General features: G+C 45.2%; 1 protein-coding gene across 15 annotated transcripts in view; it reads left to right on the plus strand.

Annotated features, from left to right (window-relative positions):
- The window catches only part of IQSEC1 (IQ motif and Sec7 domain ArfGEF 1), a 376,498-nt gene extending 371,430 nt beyond the window's left edge, over window positions 1–5,068 (plus strand). For 9 of the 15 annotated variants that reach the window (XM_037023623.2, XM_037023626.2, XM_037023631.2 and 6 more), the window contains one exon: window positions 735–5,068. In XM_037023623.2, the coding sequence (XP_036879518.2) occupies window positions 735–1,274 (540 nt within the window). In that variant the 3' untranslated portion in view covers window positions 1,275–5,068. The remainder of the gene's footprint in view (window positions 1–734) is intronic. The other 6 variants (XM_037023632.2, XM_037023633.2, XM_073231110.1 and 3 more) reach the window with 3 other exon arrangements.
- The last annotated feature ends 5,574 nt before the right edge of the window (window positions 5,069–10,642 follow it).

Here is a 10,642-nt window from a genome sequence, read left to right on the forward strand (position 1 = left end):
ACTAGCTCGGGGGAGGAGAGCCATGAGAGAAAGAAAACTTCAGTGTGGATTTCATGAGATTTCATTCATTTTCCAACAACCATCTCGATATTCCTGTTCACATCTTAATCTCAGCTTGCTGATCTTTTCGTTTCCTCCTTTTTCCTTGTTTGGTTTGCAGTAGGTAGATGCAGTGAAATGCCTAGGCAGTCCCCTGCCCAGGACGAGGTTCCCCAAACCCTTCTGGCCCCTGTCACCCCCTTCCAGAACCTTGGGACCCACACAGGCCAAGCAAATGCCCTCAGACCCCCTGAGAGGACCCAGGAGAGCTCAGGGCGTGATTTCAGCAGGAACGTGGTTCCATGCGCACCAGCCCACCCCATGCCACTCAGCACACGCCTCTCACAGACACCCCCAAGCAAGTGGGTCTGATCTGAAAGCTCAGGCCGCCTTCCGGGACAGAAGCAAACTTGTGCTGCTGCTGACCGTAAAGGAGGGTCCCCTACCCCACCCCACTTCCTCCTTGGAAGGCCATTTCTCAGGGTCCCTCCAGCACCCCCAGCTGTCTTGCCACAGTAATGTGAGAGGAGGTGGTGCCTGTGCCCAGCCTCACCTACCCTGCCCTCTGTGGCCAGCCAGTTGAACAAGGCTTAGCAGTCAGTGGGTGAACTTTTTACCTTTTTTTCTTTTTTAATCATTCTAACATAAGTGCTTTAAGATCTTTTAATTTTGATTTCTATGAATTTCCTTTTTAGGGGTCCATCATTAGCAGTCCTCACATGCGCCGGAGAGCTACATCAACACGAGAATGTCCATCTCGCCCACATCAGACTATGCCTAACTCCTCCTCCCTCCTGGGCTCCTTATTTGGGAGTAAGAGAGGGAAGCCCCCTCCCCAGGCCCACCCATCTTCAGCCCCTCCCCAGCCACCCCCACACCCACCAGGCCTGCCCCACCCACTGCATGCAGTGCCTGGCCATCACCAGGGGCCCGCCGAGGGCCTGCCGCAGGCCCAGGTGCATGGGCACCACACCCAGTACTGCCACATGCAGCAGAACCCACCCCCCTACCACCACCACCACCACTACCACCCGCCCCAGCACATCCAGCATGCACATCAGTACCACCACGGCCCCCATGGGGGCCACCCACCCTACGGGGCCCACGTGCACAGCCACCCACCGCTGCCCTCAGCCCATGCGGGCCACGCAGTGCACCACCATGGGCAGCCCCCCGCCCCACCGCCCCCCACCAGCAGCAAGGCCAAACCCAGCGGCATCAGCACAATTGTGTAGACAGCGTGAGCGGGGTCCCTGACTCCCTGGAGCAGCTGTACACCACACAGAGGCACGCCCAGGGGTGGGCAGCCTCACACCAGACCCAGGGCACTTTCAATTCCGTCTCTCCCCTGCTCCCCAATGGCCTGGATGGAGCCCCTGATCCCACAGGGCTTACAGGGAGCAAAGCTCCCGAAATTTAGTGTTGCACCCCAGGCTCCATCCACCTTGACCTGGGGGGTGGGCCTCGGCCCCCACTGGCCCTGAGACAGTGCTGCCGGGCACGCAGGTGTCGAACTGCTCCGCCACCCCCCACCTCAGCTCTCTGCTCCCTAATCATACATGCGTATGAAAACCCAGCCTAGGAAGAGAAGAAATGAGACACAAAAACCAGAGACAGAACAAAACAACACAAAACAAAAAACCGAAACTTGCTGCATTATTGCCCTTTTATTGACAATGGGCAAAAAATTAAGTAGACCTGATATGGTTGATGAAAATACATAAGCAAACTTTATATAATATAAATATATAAATATATAAATATATATATATATACTGTATAGGTAGTATTTGTGTGTGGAAAGCAAATGTTTCAGTCCACAAAATTAGCAATATAGACTTTACAAGGAGCTCCACTTAACTGATAGGAAGACAGCACCTTAGGTGAATGTGTGAGAGACTAGACCAAAATCTTAAATGCTAGGAAAATATTCAGATACTTCCATATTTTCATAAAAAGAGAAGTCCCCGTAGGACTGGCTAAAAATCTTTACGCAATCATTTCTAACTGTGCCAAGTAACAGCATCTAACTGTTTAAAAAGCCCAATATTGCTTTGTATAAATCCTTATTTTATTAACAGAATATTATCATAAATAATCAGTATTATAACTGCTCTGTTATTTCAGGTGAGCAAGTAGATAAAATGCAGTAAACTCTACAGTAGCAACTCAGGATGGCCAGTTAAGACCTGGTCGTCTTTGAATATTGGTTACACAGATTCTTAGACACTTTAATGGCTGCAATAACTGTGAACTTCCACGATCCATATTTCTTTGATCTGCATATGATTTAATGCACACTCATTCAGTCCTCTGAAAGGGGCCCCCATACACGGCAGAAGTATTCATCTCCAGCATGGAAACGACCAACTCATCCTCGTCTCCCCAACACCATAACTTACTCATCCTGTTTCCAACCACAACAGGCAGAAGCCCCTGAGCGTGTTTCCACCAGGAACCACTCTCGAACCCAAAGGCTGCTTCTAGCATTTAGTGACCCAGGGTGGTGTGTGTGCTTCCCGTTTTGTTTTCTGAGTGGTAGCCGTGATCATCCTGATTCCATGTAGCCGTGTGCTAGCACAGCCCCGTGTCGTCACCGTGGCCCATCTGACCCCGGCCGGCGAGTGCCCAGCCCTCACCAGCGAAGCCCCCTGCTGCCCTCTCATGGTCCAGTTAGCTGCCAGGGCATCACATGACTCTCAGCTGTGCTCTTGTCGCTTCCGTGTTGTGGTGACACCATCCGCTCCCCTGGGGCCTGGCGCTGCACACGTCTGGTTCTGTGCCTGAGTCACCCATGGGCCATACTTTGTAGTTTCAGCCTTTCGAGCCACTGCAGCCACCAGTGCTATGCTCCTAAGCCATGGGACCCGAGGACTGCCCCACGGCACCTGCCCAGGCGGAGAGCCCTTTCAGAAAGGGCGAAGCTAATGCAGGACTCTGCAGGCCGCGGGTGCACACTCCGCAGATGGTGTGGCGAGCCATGGCCGGACGGCAGGACGACAGAGGGAGCCCACCCCGGCAGGCCGGCCAGGGGTTCTGCCCACGTCCCTCCCTTCCCCCGCCTTTGTCATATCATTGAGGTTATCATACCAGCAAATCTGCAAACCGAGCACTTTGTTAATCTCCACAGAGAGCGAATACAGCAATCTAGAGTTTAGCCTTTTTTAAAAAGAAGTGTGACTTTCTTCTGCCCACCTTTATCTTCCTATCGGTGGGTTTCCCCTCTTGGGCATCTGCTCAAAAAGGGAGAGAGAGAAAAGCACGGGAATGTGTGATGTGGTCCAGGCCGGGCTGGTGGGAGGCTCCCGGGTCCACTGACTCCTAAATCCTTGGGTTTTCCTTCAAAGTCAGGCTCCCCGAGGCATTCTCCGTCTTGCAGTTGACAGGATGTTGTTCTGCCAAGCAAAAGTCAGATTGTATTGCATGTCATCCGGCGTCCGTCGTGTGAGGCCACACTCTATGTATCGTATATTTGCAAAATATATCAGTGTTACTGTTGACAAATAGTTGAAGTAAAGTGATAACATTGAATATGTTGGCTCTTCTTCACTCTCTGTACCAATCGTAGAGTCTAACTGTAAACTTGCGGTTGTTCCAGAAAAGATGCAGGCTGTTTGGTACAAGATCGCCTTCTGAAAGGATAGTCACTGATGCAAAACAGAACCAAGAAAATGAACAATAAAGCCAATAGGGAAGGAAATGGGGAGCTCTCTTTCCATTGCTGTCCTGTGTGCTCTGAAGGCCATGCAGCGCCCACCTCCAAAATGGTCCTTAGTGTGTCCTGAAGCTTTGTTGGGTGCCCCAGGGCCAGATCTAATGAAAGGGAGCTTCTTGGACAAATTCAGTTTCTCCCCATGTTTCCAACTTTGTTACAGAGTATGGGGTTTCTTCATTCTGTGTGCTTTATGAACTTATGGGAAGTGTTTCCAGGGGAAACATTGTTCCATTGAGGAGGCTGGAGCCACACTGTCCATATCTTGTTTGGGAAGCAAAGGCCTCTGATAAACTGGTGTCTCCCATTTCTGTTCATGGAACTGTTCACTGTAGATCCCAACCTGTCACGGAGTCACAGCTGTGGGGAACTATCCTTCACCGCCCCACCCTCAGGGTAGGAGGCAGGAGGCTGAGCGCGACCGAGATGTTTGTGCCCACCTTTCTTACTGTCAGGACATGCTTGGGGCATTTCTCCCAAGTCACACAGATTTTTTCAGTTATATAATTTCTACAGGGGCAGGAGACCCTTAGAAGAAGTGACTGATAGCATCACAAAAATCTTTTCTGGGACAACAAATCATGTATTTGTATTTTTTTTAAGTTTACAAATGAATTGTACAACAATGTAAAAATAAAGTTCATCCTAATATGATGTGCACATCTTGCTTAAAAATGTCTTCAGTCATCCAGTATAGAGCAGTTTTTCCATCATGCACTGCATGCAGCAGAAGCCTCTTGTTTTTCTTTAAAATGAGCTGAAAAGACAGTCAGCAGATATTTAAACATGATCCTAGGTGTTGACTCAGCATTCCATACGAAACTGTGTCTCTACAGGTAAGCATGCATTTTACAGTTTCGTTGTAAAATATCATCACCCTTCCTGCCTGAAAAATGAGTAACTTTGTAACTATTTTAAATAACAATAACCAAGGAAACAGATTGCAAAATGAATCAGCGTGAGGTGGGGGTGGTGAGAGGGACAAGCAGGAGGAGCTATGTAACTTGGACCTTGCGTGCACATTAGTGTAACTCTGTCTGGTCATGCTGAGGTTGTGTGCAGTACCCATCTCTTGGTAACTGTTATTCACCTTCAAGTTGTTTTAAATTATTAGAATCAGGTCTTGAATGCAGACTGTTCAAAGACTTCAAGTGACACATTGCTCACAAGAAGCCTGGCACCCACTGTGTAACTTTGGGGAAGAAAGGAGTGCTTTTGTTTTAATATGCATTCTGTTTGTGAGTAGTAACAGACTCTATTGATGTAAAACCATAGCTGTGATCATGTGGAGAAATCAAATAAATCCTTTAAAACTCTCGGGTTCTTACTTTTTCTGAAAAGTCCAGCAGTTTCCCTCTTGGCCAGACAGAGATCTCCAGCTGACAAGTTTGCCCATCCCTGGAAGACAATGGACTGACTTTAATTTGAAGATGCTCATGTGAGACAAGATAAAGGTGCATATCACAGTGTAGGCACTGATAGAAGATTTCAAAGGTATTTATCATTTCTAGCACCTTTCAACAAATGATATTGCTTCTGTTGAGTTAGGAGATGGGTTTTTGGAAGTATCAAGGTGGACTGGGAACAGTTCATGGGGGGACCTAGTGGCCCATATGCTTGAAAGATCATTCATGAGGTCAAAGCTGCCTGTTTTTCCGTGTGACTGTGACATGCAGAAGTGAGGACGGTGATCCTGATTCTACAGAAAGGAAGAGTTCTGTGAGAACATGATTGGCTTGTATTATTTCTCCTTTCCTGAAGCCAAAATCAGTTCAGTAGAATACCCACCTTAGAGTTTCAGTGTGTATCCAAAAATGAAGTAAAACTGGTAGATCTAATTTGGGTTGGATTTTAAAAGGTTAATTTTAGTGACCAGCATTAGCTATGGCTCGCCCTACATAGAGAAGTGAGCTCTTATCAAAAGCTCTTCTCAGACAGCTATAGCTGGGTGGCCACCCCTTTGCCAAGCTATTCAGAGGCTCTTCGATCCAGTGAGGCTGGTCACTAAAATTCCCTGAAATGCTTAACTCTCCTTCAGTGTTTGATTCTGTGATGCACAGGGCTGCCCTCCACCTGCCGCTTGGTGCAGGTGAACTGCTGAGCCAGGGCTTCGAAGTGATTGTTCTCTGGGTTTTGGGTTTGTCTCCCCGACCCTACTGTGAACTGCTTGGGGACACAGGGTGCATCTGATACACTTCTCTGTGTCTAGAGACCAGCACAAGACTGGTCTTTTCCAATGCATCTGAGAATGAGATTGAATTTATGGTTTGACAGGGGAGGGGAGAGTCACAGCCAAATCACTGGCCAATTTTGGCAAAATCATCAGCCTCAAGAGTTTATGAAAATTGGTTTGCTCAGCCCTTTGCTACCCTTGCTATTGAGAAGTGTACCTGGGGACATGCATGACCCAAACTTTCACAAGAGTGATTCATGCTGCCTGACTGCCTTTGTCCCTGAGTCACTGTGCGTTTTTAGCCCCCATTTTACCTCTCCACAGCTTTTGACACTATTCACACATTCCTTCTTGAAACACTGCAGTGTTTGCTTGCCGTCTTGGATCCCACACTATCTTCTTCTTCTCTGGGGACACAGTCACTTCTCTGTTGCAGGCTGATACTGATCCCGGGAGTCTTTAAGTGTTGGCTTGAGAATCTGGTCCAGGCCTTTTCCTTTTCTTCACCCTCCTAACAGTTTCCTGCAGACCCACAGTTTCAGTCTACCTTCTATGTACCCACAGCTTCCAAATGTGAATCTCCAGCCCAGGTCTCTGCTCTGAGCACTAACTTTCCCTTGCATCTTTCAATAGAACCTCAAATTCTTTGTTTCCATGACCAAATTCATAATCACACACAGACACGCACAGGAAACTGCAGTCTCACTATGTTCTCTGTTTCGGCAAGTGGCATCACCATTGAGTTGCACAAATCAGATGCAGGAATTGTTCTCGATTCCTGTCCTTTCCTTGGCTTTCCAAATCCATTCTCTCACCAAGCCCTTTTGGTTTTTCACTCTTAAATATTCTTGAATCCATCCATTTCTGTTCACATCTCTCATCCTACTTCAGGCTCATTATCTGTCTCTCCCCTGGACTAGAGCTCCCTAACCGGCCTCCCAGCCACCCCAGGGGGGCCCTCCAGTCTGTTCTCCATGTGGCATCAGAGGCATATTCTTAGAGCCATGTCAGTGGCTTCCTATAACCCTTACGGTTAAAAAAAAAATCCTTAATGTGGCCTTTGTGAGGCCTGCATGACCTGGCCCCTGCCTTCAACCCCCTAACCCCCCTTTCCCTTGCAGTCCAGCCACACAAGCCTTTCAGATGGCCAGGCAAGCTGTGTTTTCTCCTGCCGCTGGGCCTGGGGCCTCCCTCAGAGGTGGATGCTTTTGCCTGCATCTTTGTTTAGTGAGCTCCTCTTTCATCCATAAGATTTTAACTCAGCCATTGAACTCCCTGTGGCGCGTGCCCTGGAGCTGTATATCCAATGGTGTGGTCATCCTGTTAGAGTGAGCGTGACAAGGTCAGGATAGGGGCTCCTGCTGCACACTGCTGTACTCTCCACACATGGCCAAAGTAGAATTTACATAAATGTTGAATGAATAGATGAATACCTCAGGACCAAGGAGGGGAATGCAGTGCTGAAATCCTGGTGTGATTTGGTGGTTCAAAGTGAGATCCAGCACAGGCAGGGGGCTGGTGGGGAGACTGGGTCCTGTGGGTGTTCCTTGTGAGCTCAAGGAATAATTTGGGCAATGATTACCGGCTTTTAATCATTATGCTTAACTTTTTTTTTTTTTAACATCTACCATATTTGCAACTATCTTCCATTTGTTACTCTTATTTTTTGTTACTTTCTATTTCCTGTCCTCCACTTCTGGCTTCTACAGCTTTAACTGAGCATTTTATATGATTTATCTTTTTTGCCTTTCTGAGCTATCCTTTTTTTTTTTTTTGTAGATAATTATTTTTTATTGAAGGGTAGTTGACATACAGTATTACATTAGTTTCAGGTGTACAACACAATGACTCAACATTTATATACATGATAATTCTTGCTACCAGCTATCACCATACAAAGTTCTTAACAATATTTTGACTATATTCCTTGTGCTATATATTACATCCCGGTTACTTACTTATTTTACAATTGGAAGTCTGTACTTTTTTTTTTTTTTGAGAGGGCATCTCTCATATTTATTGATCAAATGGTTGTTAACAACAATAAAATTCTGTATAGGGGAGTAATGCTCAATGAACAATCATTAATCCACCCCAAGCCTAATTTTCGTCAGTCTCCAATCTTCTGAAGCATAACGAACAAGTTCTTACATGGAGAACAAATTCTTACATAGTGAATAAGTTACACGGTGAACAGTACAAGGGCAGTCATCACAGAAACTTTCAGTTTTGATCACACATTATGAACTAAAACAATCAGTTCAAATATGAATATTCATTTGATTTTTATACTTGATTTATATGTAGATACCACATTTCTCTCTTTATTATTTTATTTTTAATAAAATGCTGAAGTGGTAGGTAGATGCAAGATAAAGGTAGAAAACATAGTTTAGTGTTGTAAAAGAGCAAATGTAGATGATCAGGTGTGTGCCTATGGACTAAGTATTAATCCAAGCTAGACAAGGGCAATAAAACATCCGCGGATGCAGATTTCTCTCAGAACAGAGGGGGGTGAGGTTCTAAGCTTCACCTCTGTTGATCCCCAATTTCTCACCTGATGGACCCCCTGCGACTGTGCCTGTCTTAGGTTGTTCTTCCCTTGAGGAATCTTACCCATCTCTGGCTAACCAGTCATCTTCCGGGGCCATACATGGAAATGTAAAATTGGTAAGTGAGAGAGAAGCCATATTGTTTGAAAAGGTTAGCTTTTTACTTCTTTGCATATTTATGCCCTGTGGCTTCTATGCCCAGCATTTGTCTTGAGGTCTCTTTACCACTTGGAGGAATTATGATACTCGGTAAATTCGATATGAGGCATGAATTCTATTTAAGGGTTGTAATTAGGAAGGAAGAAGAAAAGCTATAGAAGTAGCAGGTGGAAGAAAACATGGGAAGTTTGTTTATTTCTTTGACATATCTTCTTGTAGAGTAACTTCAGCCTGTATAGGTTTTAAACTACTAATTAAATTGTGCATGCACATTAACATAATAGGAGTACAGTTATATAACCAAAGCAGACCTATAATTACCAGCCATCTCCAGTGAAACCAAGAAAACCAGTTAGGCACCTTAGGCATTTGTGAAAACTTATGTATGATATGGTGGATATTGTCCAACTGAACTTGAACAGTCTGAGAGAAATCAGACAAATTAAAACAACCCATTCCTGGGGACTGTTCACATTCCATATGTTCTTTTAATAGTAGATAGTCTGTAGTTGTAAGATTTTGGAGCATTACAACTTCCACTTCTCCTAATTCTTGGTTGAGTTCCAACAGTATAGATCCAGTCAAATTTGTTGTTTTACTGTATGCACAGGCCAGCTTAGATATCTCCTTCTTCATTCCCATGGCAAGTCCAGGAACCGGTGGGATGAGTGCAGCTACAGCTGTAGCAGCGCCTGGATCTTTGTTGAGGTTTTTTGATGATCATCTTCTGGTATGACTCTTCCAGAGATTGCTGATGTTGGAAGTTCTTCTTCATATCGTATCTTAGTTCATTTTCTGGGTAGCCAAATTAGGCTTTGATCCTCTGTATAAACACAAACAGACCCTTTGCCTACACTTTGATAGGCCCTTTATACCATTGTGTAGAACTCATTGGAGATCACCACACAGGAACTGCTTTTTTTCTTTTTAAGAGAAAGGAATATTATCAGAAAAATGTAGCTCCATAGCCAATCATCTAACGCCCTTTAAGTGATCAAAATTAAGGATATGTAAAGCATGCATTAATCGTTGATTTACAGTTAGTTTTACCCTATCAGGGAGTAATCCCCTTTTTTCTTTTTTTTGTTTTTTTTTGTTATCCTTAATCTACACTTACATGATGAATATTATGTTTACTAGGCTCTCCCCTATACCAGGTCCCCCCTATAAACCCCTTTACAGTCACTGTCCAACAGCACAGCAAAATGTTGTACAATCACTACTTGTCTTCTCTGTGTTGTACAGCCCTCCCCTTTCTCCCAACCCCCCATGCATGCTAATATTAATACCCCCCTTCTTCTTCCCCCCCCTTACCCATCCCTACCCATCCATCCTCCCCAGTCCCTTTCCCTTTGGTACCTGTTAGTCCATTCTTGGGTTCTGTGATTCTGCTGCTGTTTTGTTCCTTCAGTTTTTCCTTTGTTCTTATACTCCACAGATGAGTGAAATCATTTGGTATTTCTCTTTCTCTGCTTGGCTTATTTCACTGAGCATAATACCCTTCACCTCCATCCATGTTGCTGCAAATGGTAGGATTTGCCCTCTTCTTATGGCTGAGTAGTACTCCATTGTGTATATGTACCACATCTTCTTTATCCATTCATCTATCGATGGACATTTAGGTTGCTTTCAATTCTTGGCTATTGTAAATAGTGCTGCAATAAACATAGGGGTGCATCTGTCTTTCTCAAACTTGATTGCTGCATTCTTAGGGTAAATTCCTAGAAGTGGAATTCCTGGGTCAAATGGTAAGTCTGTTTTGAGCATTTTGATGAACCTCCATACTGCTTTCCACAATGGTTGAACTAATTTACATTTCCACCAGCAATGTAGGAGGGTTCCCCTTTCTCCACATCCTCACCAACATTTGTTGTTGTTTGACTTTTGGATGGCAGCCATCCTTACTAGTGTGAGGTGATACCTCATTGTAGTTTTAATTTCCATTTCTCTGATAATTAGCGATGTGGAGCATCTTTTCATGTGTCTGTTGGCCATCTGTATTTCTTT

This window comes from Manis javanica, chromosome 3 (assembly GCF_040802235.1).
Source record: "Manis javanica isolate MJ-LG chromosome 3, MJ_LKY, whole genome shotgun sequence".
Taxonomy (NCBI): domain Eukaryota; kingdom Metazoa; phylum Chordata; class Mammalia; order Pholidota; family Manidae; genus Manis; species Manis javanica.